This window comes from Staurois parvus, unplaced genomic scaffold, assembly GCF_062004578.1.
Source record: "Staurois parvus isolate SC_StPar_1 unplaced genomic scaffold, SC_StPar_1.0 ptg000694l, whole genome shotgun sequence".
NCBI classification, from domain to species: domain Eukaryota; kingdom Metazoa; phylum Chordata; class Amphibia; order Anura; family Ranidae; genus Staurois; species Staurois parvus.
Window position 1 is genome coordinate 3,128,159 of NW_028318490.1, and position 21,035 is coordinate 3,149,193.

General features: G+C 41.6%; 1 protein-coding gene across 4 annotated transcripts in view; it reads left to right on the forward strand.

Annotated features, from left to right (window-relative positions):
- The window catches only part of NUDT22 (nudix hydrolase 22), a 61,547-nt gene that overhangs the window by 33,902 nt on the left and 6,610 nt on the right, over positions 1-21,035 (forward strand). For all 4 annotated transcript variants that reach the window (XM_089652814.1, XM_089652815.1, XM_089652817.1 and 1 more), the window contains exons 2-3: positions 206-813; positions 15,018-15,125. In XM_089652814.1, the coding sequence (XP_089508940.1) occupies positions 217-813; positions 15,018-15,125 (705 nt within the window). In that variant the 5' untranslated portion in view covers positions 206-216. The remainder of the gene's footprint in view (positions 1-205; positions 814-15,017; positions 15,126-21,035) is intronic.

Sequence of the window (21,035 nt, forward strand, 5' to 3'; positions counted from 1 at the left end):
ATGGCAATGAAGCTCATCCTGTTTGTTTAAACTACAGTATAACATTAATGTACATTTGTAATGTGAAGTGGCAGTCTGTCCTTGTGTGTTGAATGTGTACTACTTTCTTCTACTTGTGTGTAATAATACCTGGTAGAATGAAGGTGGTAGATCATCATCCATTTGCATTGATGTAGTTGTTTTGTTAATTTTTATATCTGTTCAGTTGCAGTTCTCATGGATCCTGAGATATCTATCTTGTACTGCAGCCCCATTCCTCAGGGGATCCCCCAACGTAAAGTGCATGTCCAGCTTTCCCCGCTTTATCAGCGGAGAAAACTTCCACCCCCACTGGAAGAGCAGATTCTCGTAGACTGGGAAGAACGTCAGCGCAAACAGCCATGGGTATTTAATGGAGCAAAATTCAGGCTTCATTCTGTCCAGCCTGAAGAAAATCCAAAAATGGAAAAACAAGAAAAGACAGAGAGGAAAAAAGAGACCCTGAAAATTGAAAGCAGAACAACAGAATGGAGTGAGGGACTGAAATGTGGAGAAATTGACCCTAATGTGAGTGAAGGGGGAGGCCTTACTCTACACCTGGCACTCACATGTTACAGAGATTTCTTGGGCACCAACTGGTCAGGTGAGGCAAGTGCCTTACAGGAACGAGGAGGACGAGAGTATGGGGACACTCAAGCTTATTTGGCACAGCCGCTTGGCGTAGGAGCTGCTCTACAGTGTAAAGACGATCGGTTTGTTCTACTAAAGAGGAGCTTCAAGGTAGGAGAAGCACCAGGTCAGCTGGATGTACCAGGAGGACACCCTGAGCCTAAGGTAAGACAACATGGGTGACCCCCTCCCCCCCGCTACCTCCAATTGGGCTGCTGACAGTTACATATTTTTGTATATACAGGGAGGTTCCAGTGCCATATCGCTAGGTCCTCATTGTTTATGCATTTGCAAAGCACAAACATTTCTGCTGAATGGAATGGTGAACACCTACTCTTTCCATCTGCAAAGAACTGAATTGTTAGCTAGAGTAAGATAGCCACGTAAAATCAATAAACAGAGCACCAAATGATTATCTGAAGAGTCCATAGGAGAAGACAAATGCAACACTGTTTGGTGGCCCAGGGCTTCCCCTTCAACTGGTCTTGGATGCACAATTGACCATGCACGCTATAATGGTAGCAGTGTAATCTTCGACTGACAGCCAGGTTTAAAAAAATGTTTTCAACTATAGACTGTACAGTATTCTTAACTCAGAAAAGTACCTTCTGTTGCCCTCAGCTTTTTTTTTGTTTGCTGCTGTAATGTGACTTCCTGTTAGAGGTTGACTACGTTTATTCTTCATAGCTCATGGTCCCTACATACTGCGGGAACATGGACTATGGGATGTGCAGTGTACGTAGAGCAGTGCACATGACCGCAGCTAAAGTGCGCTGCTCCCTGCATGCAAACGAAATTGGGCAGGGAAAGGTTTGGGAGTTCATGGAGAATGTTACATAAAACAAAATAATGAAATGTATGAATAAAACACAGCAAGCGCCAGCTTCATGAAAAAAAGATTACAAGACCATTAAGTAGTGAATATGTATGGATTATTTTAGAGAATATGGATATCGTTGAGTGTCAGAGCCATGGGCACCTGGTACTTGTTGGATTTGTCTTCTGACTTTTTCATCCAAGATTAATAAACGTGTACTGGACAGAGAGCTGCTTCACTTGAATTGGATGCTAATGCTTTAGGTATGATGGGTATACTGAACATTACATCCCTGAATTCGTAAACAGATGCATATTCCCTCTCTTGTTCTCTAGGGACTTTCAAGGTGCTGTATGACAACATAAACTATATTTCCAAAAGTATTGGGATGCCTGCCTTTACACGCACATGAACTTTAGTGGCATCCCAGTCTTAGTCCATAGGGTTCAATATTGAGTTAGCCCATCCTTTGCAGCTATAACAACTTCAACTCTTCTAGGAAGGCTGTCCACAAGGTTTAGGAGGGTGTCTATGGGAATGTTTGACTGTTCTGCCAGAAGCGCATTTGTGAGGTCAGGCACTGATGTTGGACGAGAAGGCCTGGCTCGCAGTCTCCGCTCTAATTCATCCCAAAGATGTTCTATCGGGTTGAGGTCAGGACTCTGTACAGGGCAGTCATGTTCCTCCACCATAAACTCTCTCATTCATGTCTTTTATGGACCTTGCTTTGTGCATTGGTGCGCAGCCATATTGGAACAGGAAGGGCCCATCCCCAAACTGTTCCCCCAAAGTTGGGAGCATGAAATTGTCCAAGTATTCACGGATGGACCTATTGCACAGGTGGCAACCTATCACGGTGCCACACTTGAATTCACTGAGCTCCTGAGAGCGACCCATTCTTTCACAAATGTTTGTAAAAGCAGTCTGCATGCCTAGGTGCTTGATTTTATACACCTGTGGCCACGGAGGTGATTGGAATACCTGAAGCCAATGATTTAGAAGGGGGTCCCAATACTTTTGGCAATATAGTATAAGTCACTTAAACTTAACATAACTTCCATATATTACAAATGTATTTAGTACACCTAATTAAAAACACATACAATGCGTATATAAATCAATTATCATACCCTTGACATTAGTGGTGCACCGAAATGAAAATTCTGGTGCCGAAACCGATACCAAAAATTCAGAATGCACGTGGCCGAAAACCAAACCGAAATGTCTGCGTATATCAGGGTGGGGAGGCTCCAATTTTTTTCTTTTTGTATTTTTTTTTTTTTTCTACTTTTAATGTAATTTTTTATTTATTTTTTTAACTTATGATTCTATTGCTATCACATAGGGGACCAGTAGTCCCCTATGTGATGGCATATAAGTGACAGGTCCTCTTTGTAAGGGGGGAGGCAGTGTGTGCAAGGAGGGGGCAGGAGAGGAGCAGTGTATACAGTGAGGGAGCAGTGTATACAGAGAGGCTCCCTCACTGGCTGCCTATATGTCAGTGCTGGTTTTTAAATGTAATTGCCAGCTTTTTTTTCCCTTCACTATAGCTCCGAGAATGAGCGGTCACTCTCCCCAGAGCTAAAGGAAACAAAGGGGCGGGTCACTGGGTGACCCCACCCCATTGTTTCCTTTAGTCCTTCCAGAATGACAGCTCCTCTGAGCTATAGTAAAGGGAAAAAGAGCTGGTAATTACATTTAAAAATGTCATTGTTTGTTTTTAAATGTAATTGCCGGCTTTTTTTCTTCTTTGAGCTGTCACTCTCCCCGGAGCTATTCTCTGAGATATAGTGCAGGAAAAAAAAAAGCCGGTAATTACATTTTAAAAACCGGCACTGACATATACACAGCCAGTCACTGTATACACTGCTCCTCTCCTGCCTTTCTCCGCTGTTACCACCCTCCCACATCTGCAGTACACACAGTCCCCTGTATGAGCACCTGTATTGGCTAAATTTTTCCTATCGGCAGCTGAAATTTCAGTGTATCTCTAGTTGACATAGATGACAACAAAAGTTGAAGTGGACTAGCTCACACATAAAATAAATGTGCATTTAATATACATATATAGGATACACATAGGTCTTGGTTAATGGTGCAAACAATGGTAATCAAGTAGGGGTACAGTATATCGCCACTAACGGCACACCAATGACCGGTCAGCAAAAAGGCAGTGCAAAAGTATAAAAGCAACAGTCATGAATACCTAGTAGAGCACAAGATAGGAAGGATGAGGTTTCAATAAACAACAATTTAGGATTAACCCCCTCCTCAGGTGAGATTTTTTAGCTCTTCCCCCCCCCCCCACCCACATCTTTTACGGTGCGGGAATGTTGAAACACTTTTGTCGATCAATGGCTGCAGCTGCTGATGAGAAAATCCTTCTGTCAGAATAAAATGTCCACTATCCACCATCCACCATCCATCTTGCTTGCGTGGATGAAGGAATTCATTTGTGGTGTGTGGTGGTTTTTGTTTTTTTTCTTTTGTGCACCCTGCTAAAAATGACCGATCTATGGCCAGCTTAAAGTGGTATTAAACCCAAAACCAAAAGTGCATATATTGCAGCCTACTAGTCATTCGATGTGGTGGACACATCTGTTTTTTTTCTTTTTATTTGGCCTTTTCACCTGGTGATCTGGCCAGTAACACACCTCCTGTATTATTGAGCACAGGAGGCACAGCAGACAACAACATCCTCAGCATTGTTAGTCTTGGGGGAGGAGAATGTTAAATCTATTAGCAGATTGAAGCCAAAAGCCAGCTAACATTTTTTTTTTTGGGGGGGGGGGGGGAGTAAAGGTTTACCATAATTAATTAAATAAAAGCTGATCATTTTAACCACCTCTGCCAGTGTTAAATGGTTTGTCTCATCTATGCAAGCTGAAACATTGTGCTGGGGCGTTTTGAGCTTTTGAAAAACATCAAACTTGCTACCAGATCACCAGATGAAAATAGAGTCTAAAGGAAAACGAATGCAGCCATTACATCAAAGAATTGGTAAACTGCAATACAATAAATGTTTTGGGTTTAACACTGCTTTAAGTGGTTCCCACATGGCCAACCGCAGATTGACAGCCGGGCGGGTCTTTCGGCCCTCCGGGTGGACGTTTTTTAATCTCTTCTTACTCTTGCAAAGCATAAAAATGAAACGTTTTGGCTATACAAACTCTATTTAAAGTGGGGTTACTTTGTATGAGAATTCTGTATATGAAGAGTGCTCTTGGGTGTTATTTATATAAGACTGAAAAAACTACTTCTCCAGTGCTTCAAAGGGGTCAATACCAGGGAGAACACAGATACAACACCTCCTGCACTCAGGGACCCAGATCAGTAGAGGGCCGGTGGATCAATAGTGTGTATATATAGTATGAAGGTGTATGGAAGTTCATCTCAGACAAATCAAAGGCTGTGCAGCTCCAATACAAAGCTGGGGAAGCTTGATACAAACTGTAGTGGAGAACAAAAACAGAGCGCACAAACCTTGTGCATTACCTCAGTAAACAGTTAGTAGATTTCTTGATTTAGGAGATATACTCACAAAAGTAGTAATAAAAACAGGCAATTAAAATCCAAAAGTGCATCCTACAGAGCTCTGATGAAGAAGGGACCCCCTTCGAAACTCGTCAACGTCATTCTGAAAATTTCCCCTTCAGATGGGATTCGCATGTGTCTCCTTATCGTAGCATAGGCTTTTTGATTTTACATGCCTGTTTTTTATTACTACTTTTGTGAGCATAATAAAACAGGCATGTAAAATCAAAAAGTGCATCCTACGATAAGGAGACACATGTGAATCCCATCTGAAGGGGAAATTTTCAGAATGACGTTGACGCGTTTCAAAGGGGGTCCCTTCTTCATCAGAGCTCTGTAGGATGCACTTTAGGATTTTATTTGCCTGTTTTCATTACTACTTTTGTGAGTATATCTCCTAAATCAAGAAATCTACTAAACTGTTTACTGAGGTAATGCGCAAGGTTTGTGTTCTCTGTTTTTGTTCTCCACTATTATTATTATTATTATTATTATACAGTATTTATAAAGCGCCAATAGTTCGCTCAGCTCTGTACATTACAAAAGGGGGACAGAACATGTGACAGAACAATACCAATACAATGCAAAACATGAGGGGATCGAGGGCCCTGCTCTTTCAAGCTTACAATCTAGGAGGGAGGGGATGGTGGCACAGGAGAAAATAGCTGTGGGGGATGGAGTGGTAGGAAGAGTGGAGTTGGTCGGTCAAGTTAGCAGGGCGTGGGGTAGGCTTCCCTGAAGAGGTGGGTTTTCAGGGTGCGCCTAAAGGAGAGGAGAGTAGGTGATAATCTGATGGGTTGGGGCAGGGAGTTCCAGAGGATAGGTGACACCCTGGAGAAGTCCTGGAGGCGGGCATGGGAGGAGAAGACCAGGGAACTAGAGAGAAGGAGGTCTTGTGAGGAGCGGAGTGTGCGTGCTGGGCAGTACTTGGATATTACATTGATACTACAGTCAATACTAGCTTTGGAGCCAGGTCTTGGTGGTGCAGCCCTCCTCTGACTGGGGGATCAAACTGCAAACTGGAAAAGGAAGCACACGGGGCAAAAACACCTAGAGCATTATCCAAGGTTTATTGGAAGTATAAAAACGAAAACATACTCACAAAATTTAGATGCATATAAAAGTCTGTAAAACCACTGAGATGACCCAACATAATGGCAGAGTACCAGAGCTCAGCTCTGAGGAAGGGGATACTTCCATAAAATGCGTCAGAGGGCTGACCTCGCCACCAGTCAGGTACTCTGCCATTACGTTGAGTCATTTCAGTGGTTTTACAGGCTTCTAATTTTGTGAGTATGTTTGTTTTAGTTTTTATACTTCCAATAAATCTTGGATAATGCGCTAGGTGTTTGTGCCCAGTGTTATTTATATACGTTTTACTGTTAATACATTATTAAATACTTCCCATGAGGGAGAAGGAACAGAAAATTCAGAGGAAAAGAACAGGATGTAATATGTAGAATTTAATAAGCTACTAACATTAAAAGAAAAAAATATCTCAACACAAAGATACAAGCAGCTTTGATATTTCAGCTTTGCATGGTGTCTTCCTCCCCCCTATAGTTTCTTAAACATCTTTTACAGACTCGTCTAGTATGATGTCCCTACCAGCATTCCCAGATACCATCAACTTCCCTCAGTCATTTCGAAGCAAAATGATGGAAGCTGATTAACTTGCTAAAGGCTTGGAAAATGTTCACACAATGAATTGTGTAAAGCCAGTAATGCACTTTTTTTTTTCCATAAAGCCAGTGGTCTGCAGCAGATGACTGAATGAAATTTGGCCCCTCCCTGCTGGATTGGCCAAATTTCGATTGGTGTTTGGCCCACTTTAAGTGGTTGTAAAAATAAAGTTTTCTAATTTTAATGCATTCTCTGCATTAAGGTAAAAAACAATACATAGATAGGCATACATTTTCAGGAACAGGGACTTTCTAAGCACCAACGTTTACCAACTATTTTAAAATCATATTTAATAAAATGTTATCTTAAAAAATCTAGAAAAGTTCTTTGTGAATAACAGGATAGTATGGTATATACATAAATAGAATTGACCAAGGAAATAACTTTATTTCTGTATTATTATATATTATTATTATTATGTAGTCTCTATTTGGGAGAAACTTCTCCCTAGATAAATGTAACCCCAATGCATTTTAATTCATAATTTTTAATCTTCAGGGGGAGCAACAGAATACAGCAGAAACTTTTACAAAACAGAATAGTATTGATAATATATGGCATATAAATACATTTATCTTACATGAGTAATTCATTTTTTTTTGTCAGATCCATAATGGACTTACGTAATCATTTGTCAGTTAAAAAGAAAGCCTTGGTGGCAATCCTCCGGGATCGCTTAAGCAAAAGGACCCTCGAGTGGTCCCTCTGAATAGGTGAAAACTAGCAAAGACATTTATAAAAACTATAGTTACTAACAATATATAGACCAACCAAATAATCAGTCAGTGTGGATATACAAATAAAAAGGCACCTACATTTGAAAAAGTGGTGGCAAGAAAATGGGGGACTGTGGATAATTGAGCTTGTGGGATTCTGCAAAAGATTTTCAATTAATACATGTAATCCTCTGGGGAAAAAAAAATTTAAATAGACACAAAAACCACTAACAATCTTCTAAAAACACCAATAATAAACATCCTCCAATGCCACAAGGCTGAAAATACCAGACCATTTAGCTTTAGACTGGGTACCAAAAATAATAATCCAACTCCAATGTAATTACCACAAGGAAAAAATAAATAAAATTCGAAAATCACTAATCAAACATAACATAAAAAGCTACCTGGAGCCAGAGCAGCTATCACATATATAAATTGGAAGTCAAGGAAGGGAAAGAAATAGGTTGGTATCCCATCTCCCATCCCGTTGGCCAATGGATCAAATTCAAAACATTAACAATAACGTATAAAGCCATTTATAACTCTGCCCAAAATTACATCACGATCTTGTCTCTAAATATCACCCAAACCGTACTCTCCGCTCCTCGCAAGACCTCCTACTCTCTAGCTCCCTTGTCTCCTCCTCCCATGCTCTTCTCCAGAGCTTCCCCCATCCTCTGGAACTCTCTACCCCAATTTATCAGACTATCACCTACTCTGCTCACTTTTAGGCGATCCCTGAAAACCTATCTCTTCAGGGAAGCCTATCCTGCCCTCAGCTAATACTGGAATCTTCTACTTTTCCAACCAGTCCATCCCCCACAGTTACTACCTTTTTGTACCACTAGCCCCTCCCTCCTAGATTGTAAGCTCCAAGGAGCAGGGCCCTCAAATCACTCTTGTATTGAATTGTAATGTTGCTGTATTGTCTCCCGTTATATTGTAAAGCGCTGAGCAAACTGTTGGCTCTATATAAATCCTGTATAGTAATAATAATAATAATCTCAGGATCATAGTTACATAGTTAGTCTGGCTGAAAAAAGACAAAAGGCCATCCATCATATATCAGAACTATTGCAAGAACCTTCAAGATGTATAGGAAGACCAGCTAAAACATGAACAAATACAGTGCTCAGCATAAATGAGTACACCCCAACAGATTTGTCAGAAAACTTTTTTACTTTCCTTTCAGAATCAACATTTTCTATGGGACACTCATTTTCTATGGGATGCTACAAAATACTCCCACAAATGCGGGCCATTGATTGCAAACAAGATTTGTTAATTTGCACACACAAAGTATTTTTCCTAAAAAAAATCATTAATTCAATGCTGCAAAAATGAATACACCCCAGTGAAAGTCTTAGGAGCAAAGCTAAATTTTAGACAACAAAATCAAAGGGTAATACTCATTTATGCTGAGCACTGTATATAAAAAGTTACTATACCAAAGCCAACAATCACAGCTAGATAACAAATAGTAAACCCTTCCGGCGTATACGCGACGTTGTGATGTCACTTCTGGTCAGGCACAGTCAGCACTGGCACGTGTCTTTGTTCCTAGGTTGCCAAGCAACCAAATCTCCATTCAAAAAAGGGGAACAAATATAACCGCACAGCCACTGATACTGTGCACAAGATAGCAAACACCTGGTGTAAATTAATGAGACAGGGGGGACCAAAAAAACCCCACTCCACATCCATATCTCCCTGGCCCTAAGGCCACAAACATTTTGAAAAATTCTACATACATAACCAACTTATACAGTAATTGGAAAAACAGGTACTGTATATAGACCAGAAATCATTGTTTTTCACGACATATTAAAACCTTGATTATAAGGTAAAAAACCTTTTACATGCAGCCCCCCCAATTACTCACCGAAGTCTGATCTCAGTCCAGTGCTGTGCACACCCACAGCAGCTCTTCTCCCCTCTCCCTGCTCTTCCAGGTTTAGCTGAGAGTAGCAGGAGCCATTGGCTCCTGATGCTGCCAATCAAAAGCTGTGAGCAGAGAGTGGGGGGGCAGGACCAAGCGAGGCTGTGTGTCTGAATAGATGCAAACCGCTCAGCTCGGAATCTCGCCTGTGCGAGTGCCCCCATAGAAAGTGGCTTCTTATGGTGGGCACTCAGCGGAGGGGAGGAGCCAGGAACGCCAGCGAGGGAACCCAAGAGGAGGATCGGGGCTGCTCTGTGCAAAACCATTACAAAGAGCAGGTAAGTATAACATGTTTGTTGTTTTAATGACATAAAAAACAAAACAAAGCTTTATTTTCACTTTAAGATTTATTTTAATTTATTCAATAATGTGAAAACCCTTTTTTGATGTGCACGATTGGACAACTGAAGTAAATATTCACACAATTCGTGTGCACATTCTCAAATCCTTTAGTAAATCAGCCTTATAGTGTCATACTTCTCTTATGGGTTCTTCTTAGTGCCTGCATAACACTGATGGCCACCCAAAATTTTGGTGGAGTTTTCTTTCAAATGCATATAAACATAGAAATGCGTAAAAACGAGTGTGTACTGTGGGCATACTAGGAAAAAGTGGCTGGTTCATTGCATGGCAGGCTCCATAAGCTGCCTCCAGGTCCCTTCATCACACTACTTCACTATCTCAAATTGCCATGGGAGCCTCAAAAAAAAACACTGTACATTGTATTTCTGTTCATGCTTGTAATACTCCCCCTTCCTCCGAAACCACTTTGGGTGCCTGAGCTGTAAGTTGCCCAACACTGTCACATGGGAGCAGAAGGAAACCATGTGATCACTGTGGCCAATCACAGCAGATCACATGACAATTGTACACCATGAAAGGCTCTGATTCTTTGTGTAATATTGTGATGAGCTATGTGATTGGTCACGGTGATCACATGGTACAGACAGGGCCAATCACAGCCCATCTGTACCATGTGATTTAGCTGTGGCTAATCACAATAGTAACACTGAATGAATAGTTTTCATTCAGAAATATTGGATGCTCACCGCCACACCAGTTATATGATGATGCCGTACTGCACTGATGACAGTATGTAAAAAAAAAAAAATCTGTTTTCATTTCTTTATTTTGAAAAAAAATTGTGCAAAAAAAACTTGAAAAAACTCGCCATGCCTTTTTACTAAATACCTTGGACTTTCTAACTTTCAAAAAGGGTCATTTGGGGGATATTTGTACTGTCCTGGCATTTTAGGGCCTCAAGAAATGAGATAGACTGACTGTACATCAGGACTCTGGTCGATTTTCATATATTACCAAATGTATTGGGACACCCCTTCAAATCATTGGATTTAGGTATTGCTATCACCTCCCACAAAGGAAAAACTTAGCCACAAACTGGCCTACCACAAGTGGCCTACCACTTTGTGGCTAAGTTTGTGGCTAAAACTTAGCCACAAAGTGGTAGGCCACATAAAATGACAGAGCGGGTGTTGTCTTAAAATAATGAAGTCCACACAGAAACAATTCATAAGACAAATCTGTTGTCTTATATCAATAATGGAGGACGTATAACCAGTGTGTATTTATATATGTACTATTCCCGCAGCAACCAATAGTCCTTTTCCAGAGAGATGCATTTATTTGGATAAAGATATTTGTTACAGATGATAGAAATTCAGTTGAATACTTGTAAATGTTACAACGAACAACAGCTCTCAAAGTCCTATTCAAGATACCTCATATCAAGCATAGAGATACTACACCATCCAGCATATGTCCAATCTATAATATGCAACTAGGTAGCTTCCATGCAACCTGTATTCTGTCCCATGTATCCTGACCTGTGCTCTATCCCAAGTATACCCCCTTATGCTCTGCCCACGTATCCTTGCATGTGCTCTGCTATCTTTGTATTTCATCCTGTGTTCTGTGTCCTGTGTTAATATACACGTTTTCCCCATTCAGTACAATGGCAAGCAGTCTGATTGGCCACTTTTATTAGCATGTTTGATCTTATGTGTCTAGACTTAGAATAGCTGTATGCATAGCTTTTAATTAAAAAGTTAAACAGATACTACTTGTCTTGTTTATGGCAAATCTTCTCTCTTCACCATAAACAAGCACATCATGAATATTTTTAAGACTTTTCCCAATCTATTTGCAACTAACCTGTTCTTAAACTTCCCCTAACACTCCATATATTTACCCAAAACAGGTTAACCCCACACAACAAAGGTAAGGTAATTACCTCCTGCATACATTAACATAGTAAGGTGTCCTTTTGGTGTGTAAAGTGGTTTTATCACTGGCCTGTCAGTATGTGTTTCAATGTCTTCAATATATATATATTACACACAATATACTACAGCGGGGTCAGCACATGCTGAAGCGCACAGTGCGCAGAAGTCGTCAACTGTCTGCAGAGTCAATAGCTAAAGACCTCCAAACTTCAAGTGGCCTTCAGATTAACACAACAACAGTGCGTAGAGAGCTTCATGGAATGGGTTTCCATGGCCAAGCAGCTGCATCCAAGGTTTACATCACCAAGTGCAATGCAAAGCGTCGGATGCAGTGGTGTAAAGCACGCCGCCACTGGACTCTAGAGCAGTGGAGACATGTTAATTGGAGTGACCAATCATGCTTCTCTGTCTGGCAATCCGATGGACGTGTCTGGGTTTGGCGGTTGCCAAGAGAACGGTACTTGCCTGAGTGCATTGTGCCAAGTGTAAAGTTTGGTGGAGGGGGAGTTATGGTGTGGGGTTGTTTTTCAGGGGTTGGGCTTGGCCCCCTAGTTCCAGTGAAGGGAACACTTAAGGCGTCAGCACACCAAGACATTTTGGACAATTTCATGCTCCCAATTTTGTGGGGATAATTTGGGCATGGCCCCTTTCTGTTTCAACATGACTGAGCACCAGTAAACAAAGCAAGGTTCATAAAGACATGGATGAGCGAGTTTGGGGTGGAGGAACTTGACTGGCCTCAACCCAATAGAACAGCTTTGGGATTAATTACAGCGTAGACTGTGAGCCAGGCCTTCTCGTCTGACATCAGTGCCTGACCTCACAAATGCGCTTCTGGAAGAATGGTCAAACGTTCCCATAGATACACTCTTAGACCTTGTGGACAGCGTTCCTAGAAGAGTTGAAGCTGCTATAGCTGCAGAGGGTGGGGCCAACTCAATAATGAACCCTACGGAGTAAAGCCAGCCATACATGGGTCGAATTCCGAAATAATTTTCTTTCGAAACTATTTTCAAAAGAATATTCATTCGAATTTCTTACCATTAGTAGGTCACAGCAATGGCCGATTTTCGAACGACCATGGAATTTGCATGATGAGGCATGTTGGAAATTTTAAAAAAAATGAACAAATGTCTAATCAATGATGGGAGAATCGTGCGAGAAATGGAATTAAAAAACAAAATAGTGTGAGCTGTGGCCTGGAAAGGAATGAAAATTCTTGGCCACGGAAATTATTTTCTGTAGCAACATGAGGTGAAATTGAAGGCTTGGCGGGTTGAATGAATTCGAAATCCAATGGTTGCACCATCAGATTGCAAAACGCACAAAATGTCCGATTTTCTAAAGAAAATAGGTTCAGAAATCGACCCATGCATGGCCTGTATAAGACTGGGATGCCGTTAACCACTTGCCTACAGGGCACCACTTATACACCCTTCCTGCCGAGGCCAATTTTAAGCTTTCAGTGCTGTTGCACTTTGACAATTGCACGGTCATGCAACACTGTACCCATATGAAATTTTTATCATTTTTTTGAGACAGAGCTTTCTTTTGGTGGTATTTAATCACCTCTGGGTTTTTTATTTTTTGCTAAACAAACCAAAAACAACTGAAAATTTTGAAAAGAGTTTTTCCTTAGTTTTTGTTTTAAAATTTTGTAAATAAGTGATTTTTCTCCTTTCACTGATATGGGGTTGCAGTGATGAGCAGTGATAGGTGGCACTGATGGGCATTGACAGGCATCACTGATGGGCACTGAAAGGCAGCACTCATATATGGCACTGTTAGGTGGCACTGACTGGCACTGATAGGTGGCACTGACTGGCACTGATAGGTGGCACTGGCAGCACTGATAGGTGGCACTGACTGGCATTGATAGGTGGCAATGATAGGTGACACTGAAAGGCAGCTCAAATGAGCACTGATATGTGGCATTGATGTGCACTGGTAGGCACTGATATTTGGCATTGATGTGGCACTGATGGACACTGGCAGGTGGCACTGATGAGCACTGACAGCTGGCATTGATGGACACTGACAGGTGGCACTGCTAGGCCTACACTGATCATCAGGGGACACTGATCATCAGTGCCCTGATGATCAGTGTACATGTCCCCTCCAAGAAATGCCGATTACCGGCTCTCCTCTCCTTTCGAGCTGTCATGGTGACAGCTCATGAGGAGAGAAATGCCGATAACCGGCATTTCCCTATTTACATGAGATCAGCTGTGATTGGACACAGATGATCACATGACCGAGCCAAAATCTTTGGCTCTTTCTGTTGATCGGTGATCCGCTGTATCCGAGGGACACAGCGCACCGCCAATCGCAGCGCTCCCGGAGCCGCGCATGCGCGGTTAGAATGGGAAGACGTCATATGACATCCTCCCAGAACGAGAGAACCACCTTGCGCCCGTCATTTCCTTATATGGCAGGCGGGAGGTGGTTAAAGTTCATGTGCGTGTAAAGGCAAGCGTTCTAATACTTTTGGCAATATAGTGTGTGTGTGTCTGTGTGTGATGTTTTTTATATATATCTCTAACAAAATCCTGAACCAGTGATCCACCAACATATCTTTATTTATGCCATTAACTATTCTCAGAAGGTATATCGGACCTCTGCAGAGATACCTCTCTTTCACACACACACAGACCAAGTATCATTGTCTGGAGCAGCCTTTCTCAACCAGGGTGCCTTGAGGTTTCTTCAGGGGTGCCTTGGAAAAATGTCTAAAAATTGCCCAAAACTTGTATACAAGCCAGCGGGTGGATCAGCCTGCCTTTTAGTTACAAAAGCCACAGGTTTTCATTGTGCACCATTATGACCTTCTAATCGCCGGCGTCCTGACAACCAATGACATCATCAGTTGATGAGGATAACAGCTGCCTGCACAGCATCCTAGTTTGACCCTCCCCTGCCACTCTCTATCGGTCCTTGGGTCACATTAGCTCAGTGATGGAGAAAAACTGAGGGAGAAGAGAAACATTGGAATACTAGTCAGTGCCAGGGTGCAAAAGTGTATTTGCTTTGGAAGAATAAATCCCCTCCAATGTTGGGTGTCCTACATGTGTGGATGTTGCTGCGTTATGTAAAACTATTAGAAATGTTTTTCACATTTTAGAATGGGGTGCCCTTTTAAAATTATGGACAGTCTAGAGGCACCCTGTTTTAGAATGGGGTGCCTCAAGGCTATCTATAATGTTAAAGGGTGCCTCGGGACTGTCCATAATTTTAAAGGGTGCCTTGACTGAAAAAAAGGTTGAGAAACACTGATCTGGAGAATGCTGGCAGGGGACAGGCTTTTCTACCCAGTCTGTGACTGCTTTCAGAACTGTGAATACTTTTTTTTTTATGCACCTTGATTATATTTATCTGACAAACTGAAAGTTGAGTTTGGCTTTTAAGTTTGTTTTTCTTTTGTTCATTCTCAATAGGCTGTTGCTCCCAATGTTCCTGAGGAAGAACTTAGTTTGGATGTTTTGGAGCCTGAACTGGTTATCAGAGAGCTTTTCTCATCTATCCTGGCTGAAATACGGGATGAGGTAATTGACATGCAGTGCTGCCACATACACTTGATAAAGTTGTTGCTTTTAATCAGCATCCAGCCGTAAACATTTATTGATTTCAACCCATCCATCAAAAAAATTGGAGTGGAAAACAACTGAACACAGCTTTTCAAAGTCCCCAACTTGGACATATAGTGCAGAAAAATACCTTAGGAGGTAGTAACCCTTCCCAAATCTGTCCAAACTTAAAGCTGAAGTTTAGGTATGGCAACCTTTACTTCTTTACAATGGTCCAACTTGGCCCAGTGAAAGTTTATAAATGCCATACCTGTGGAAGCCTGAAATCAACTAGCAAACAATGGAGCTGAGGCCGATATAACCGCAATAGCCACAATTATACCTACCCAGAAAAGAGATACTTACAGAAACCGTACAAATTGTATCGTGGTGCAGTCATATCCTTTTAGGCTGCTGGAAGGTGTGAAAAAAGGGACTTTGGATAAAAAGAAAGCTGGAAATCACTGTAGTAGGCAATGCTGTTACAGTGATCTCCACTGGGTTCTGGATCCTTTGTGAAGCATCTGCCCTGCTGCATTGTGATTGCAGGAGGCAATTTGTTTGGCTCAGGAGCCATTCAGGGAGCACTTAGCATTTTCTCAATGGATGCAAAGCGTTCTCTGATTGGAGGAGGTGCAGAGGTGGCACGGTGCTGTAACAATCTCCATCTCATCCTATCAGCGAATACATTGCTTTTATTAAGAAAATACAAAGTGTTCTCTGAATAGCACCAAAGCTGAGTGAGTGACCTCCTGTGTAAGCAACAGGGCAGCTGCTTGGCATGGGAAGCAAAAGCTAGCGGCAATCACTTTAATAGCGTTGCCTAGTACAGTGATTTCTAGCTCCCATGGAGATTTCACAGGTATGATACATACATACTTATAAAACATCAAAAACAGTGCAAATATATAAATAAATATACACTCTAGTGAAAAATTAAATAAAAATTGATAAACAATATATAAAAAAATTAGTAAGTCCCACTCCAAATCAATAAAGTGAAAAATAAACATAAAAAACATATTCATAAAGGTCCTTTTTCCAAAAAACTTTAAATAACACACCACATTCACCAGATATTGGTGGAAAAAACACCTTTTAGGTTTTTTTGGTATCCTAGACCCAGTAAATAAGCCTCCAAAACACCAGATATTATTAGATCTCCCCTACTCCAGACAGGAATATAGCCAGCCTCCAGGGTCACCAGACACCACGCTACAAGAAAAAGTTTTGAATATTGCAGGGGAAAAAAAACAAATATATAGTGTAATACTGCAAATACTTGGACAGAATCAATTTCCAAGTTCCAAACCACTCACATTCTTAAAAAGTATAATCACTATCTCGGTGGAAACACTGGTCAAAAAGATTTTTGGAAAAAGGATTTTTATGAATATGTTTTTTATGTTTATTTTTCACTTAATTGATTTGGACTGGGACTTACAAATTTTTTATTTTTTTATATATTTTTTTTATTAATCATTATTTATTTTTTCACTGGAGTGTATATTTATATATTTGCGCTGTTTTTGATGTTTTATATTATTTTTTGGTGTTTACACTAATGAGCAGCAGCATTTTATTTATTTAGTATTTAATTGCACGTTTTTGGCACTGGTGATTTTTTAATATAATGATACATACTTACACTGAGCCAAGCTGGACCAATATAACAATGTAAAGATTGCCAAAAGTAAACTTCAGCTTTATAAAATTAGTTTGGGTTTGAAGTTGATATTAAACCCTTTAGCTTCTAGACTAATTTTTACATTTTGCAAACACATGGTTAATGTGCATTTTAGGCATGAAAATTACTTAAAACTCCCAAACGTTCTATATTTTCTGAAAGCAGAAGGTCTCTAGAATATAAAATTGCTAGTTGAAATTTTTTGTTGCACAATATTTGCACTCCTTCTTCCTTTTTTTTTTTTGTCTGGTGAGGGACTCACCAACTTTTGGATTACACTGCTACCTGCAGAAGTTTTGTGCTAGTGTCCTTCTCCATCAAGACTCTTTTCTCTACACTGCTGCTGAAGTTTTCCCCTCTGTTCTGCAGTTTTCAAGCGCAGTTGTCCACAGTCTGGCTTTTATAGTACCACATCCGGACTCCGCTGGACTGGAGGTTGTAGGGATAGCCTGGAAATGACCTTTAGGCACTGGGTTCAGTTCAAGGCACTTTCCAGACTCCATTCTGGTGAAAGTTAGCTGTGAAACACTTTCCAGGGTTAGAGCCACAGGAATTGTATTAGCTCATGGTACTCAAACTAACCAGCATACTCACTGAGTGAGTCTTCAAAGTCAGGACAAGAGTTATCTTATTTCCATCCATCACTGGACCATTATTTACTACCATTTTTCCTTCCTGCCATTATTTTGCCTCTGAAGGGTTTAACACTATGGTACTGTATGGAGTGCTGATGTCATCCGCTGGGTGGAGTGTTGCATGCCTGTTCAGCGTCTAGGAAGCATCTCCCTGCTTCTGATCCTGCTGCAAAGAGCCATGTGGACCTTTCAGTCTTTTGATCCTTCCAAGCTGCTTGCTTACAGCAACTATTGTTGCCTCTGGCCAACTGATCCTCATCTGCTACCAACTGGTTTCATAAGTACTTGAAGCCTTGCCTGTTACCCTGGGCATATATGGTACTTTTCCCTACCGCACCATGGCTGCAACATGGCTGATTCTGGATATAGGTATGGATAAAATGGATGAGGAAAGAACAAAGAGAGGGCGCACAGCCCTGGGCTCTGAGGAAGAGGCAAGTCCTCGAAACGCGTCAGCCTATTGGATGTCTACATTCCCCATTATGGACTGTTAGTCAGCGCGGTGTTGACCCAGCTGTTCTTTTATGATATGCCTTGACTTTATTGTCGTTTGTGAGTACAACACCTACTTTATTTCTTATTAAACATTTATTTATGGTAATGCACTAGGCCTGTGCGCCCTTTCTTTGTTCTTTCCTCATTCAGTATATTTGGATTCCCCCGGTCTGTTGAGGGCAGTAAGGTGTGCATGTTCCAGGACATTCTTAATGTGGTTGCAGCCTGCATCGAGTCCATCCCCAAGCACAGGAGCAATTGTGTTTGCTGGTTCATGGATAGAATGGAGGCTGATAGAGTCCCACTGTAACGGGTGCTCACTTTCCACTTACGGGTCATGGGCTCCTTGCAGTGCTCCTACTGATGCTAAAATCTGCAGCATGGAGTCATTCTATCCCCTGCTGTTATATTCTCTCTTGTTCTTGGAGTACTCTTTAGGTCAATTGGATGTGGTTGGGTCCTCTGCTCTTTCAGCTAATGTTTTATGTAGATATGCAAGACTTTAATTATCTAAATTACCAATTGCTTTCTCACTTGAATCACAGATACCACAAATGTACTCTCCAGCAAATTCTGTATCTGATTTATCTGTGGCTTTAGCAGCTTTTGAGCCATCAGCCACAGAGACTGTCTGTCTGATTCTGAGTCATTCAAATCCTTGACTTATGAGTTTACCCCTGAGGAGTCGCAGTCTTCTGCTGTTAATCCTAAATTGACCACTTCAATTCTGAACACTTTCACCCCCTTTCAGTCCAGGCCAATTTTCAGCTTTTAGCGCTGTCATGGTTTGAGTGACAATTACTCAGTCATGCAACACTGTACCCATATGAAATTTGTATAATTTTTTGAGACAGACTTTCTTTCGGTGGTATTTAATCACCACTAGGTTTTATTATTTTTGCTCTATAAATGAAAAAATGAATACATTTTGAAAACATATTTTTTCCCTTTTAGTTTTTGTTATAAAATGCCAGACACTGATATGGAGTATGGCAGTGATCAGGATTCTGGTGTCGGTTATGGCGGTGATTAGGATGCTGGTATGGCATCAGAGACATTCACACCAGTGGCCTGCTGGAGGTCATTTTGTAGGGCTCTGGCAGTGCTCATCCTGTTCCTCCTTGCGCAAGGAGCAGATCCCAGTCCTGCTGATGGGTTAAGGACCTTCTACAGCCCTGTCCACCTCTCCTAAAGTAACTGCCTGTCTCCTGGAAACTCCTCCATGCTCTTGAGACTGTGCTGGGAGACACCGCAAACCTTCTGGCAATGGCATGTATTGATGTGCCATCCTGGAGGAGTTGTACTGTCTGTACAACCTCTGTAGTCTAGATGTCAGTCCTCATGCTACTAGTAGTGACACTGACCCTAGCCACATGCAAAACTAGTGAAATACAGTCAGAAAAGATGAGTAGGGAACAAAAATGTCAGTGGCCTCCCACCTGTAAAACCTGTTTTGGGGGTTGTCTCATTGTTTCCCATCTAGTGTACCTGTTGTTAATTTCATTAACACCAAAGTAGCTGAAACTGATTAACAACCCCCTCTGCTACTTAACTGACCAGATCAATATCCCAGGAGTTTAACTGGCTTGATGCTATACTCTGATAAAAGAAACACTTAAATTTTTTTGAGCAGTGTATTTCCTTATCAGCTTTGCTCTGCTGGTGTTCTAGGTTTGTAAACTTCTCATAATCTTGCACATCTTTTCTTTGAACTGTTTGTACTCACTACAGTTAATAAACATACCCTGTGAGATTTGCTTCTAGGCTCTGTTCACATACAGTGGGGCAAAAAAGTATTTAGTCAGCCACCAATTGTGCAAGTTCTCCCACTTAAAAAGATGAGAGAGGCCTGTAATTGGCATCATAGGTAGACCTCAACTATGAAAGACAAAATGAGAAAAAAAATCCAGACAATCACATTGGCTGATTTGGAAAGAATTTATTTGCAAATTATGGTGGAAAATAAGTATTTGGTCAATATCAAAAGTTCATCTCAATACTTTGTTATATATCCTTTGTTGGCAATGACAGAGGTCAGACGTTTCCTGTAAGTCTTCACAAGGTTGGCACACACTGTTGCTGGTATGTTGGCCCATTCCTCCATGCAGATCTCCTCTAGAGCAGTGATGTTTTGGGGCTGTCGCTGGGCAACACGGACTTTCAACTCCCTCCAAAGGTTTTCTATGGGGTTGAGATCTAGAGACTGGCTAGGCCACTCCAGGACCTTGAAATGCTTCTTACGAAGCTACTCCTTCGTTGCCCGGGCGGTATGTTTGGGATCATTGTCATGTTGGAAGACCCAGCCACGTTTCATCTTCAATGCCCTTGCTGATGGAAGGAGGTTTGCGCTCAAAATCTCACGATACATGGCCCCATTCATTCTGTCCTGTACATGGATCAGTCGTCCTGGTCCTTTTGCGGAGAAACAGCCCCAAAGCATGATGTTGCCACCCCCATGCTTCACAGTAGGTATGGTGTTCTTTGGATGCAACTCGGCATTCTCAGAAACATGACGAGTTGTGTTTCTACCAAACAGTTCTATTTTGGTTTCATATGACCATATGACATTCTCCCAATCCTCTTCTGGATCATCCAAATGCTCTCTAGCAAACTTCAGACGGGCCTGGACCTGTTCTGGCTTAAGCAGGGGGACACGTCTGGCACTGCAGGATCTGAGTCCCTGGCGGCGTAGTGTGTTACTGATGGTAGCCTTTGTTAAGTTGGTCCCAACTCTCTGCAGGTCATTCACTAGGTCTCCCCGTGTGGTCCTGGGAATTTTGCTCCCCAATCTTGTGATCATTTTGACCCCACGGGGTGAGATCTTGCGTGGAGCCACAGATCGAGGGAGATTATCAGTGGTCTTGTATGTCTTCCATTTTCTAATTATTGCTCCCACAGTTGATTTGTTCACACCAAGCTGCTTGCCTATTGCAGATTCAGTCTTCCCAGCCTGGTGCAGGTCTACAATTTTGTTTCTGGTGTCCATTGACAGCTCTTTGGTCTTCACCATAGTGGAGTTTGGAGTGTGACTGTTTGAGGTTGTGGACAGGTGTCTTTTATACTGATAACAAG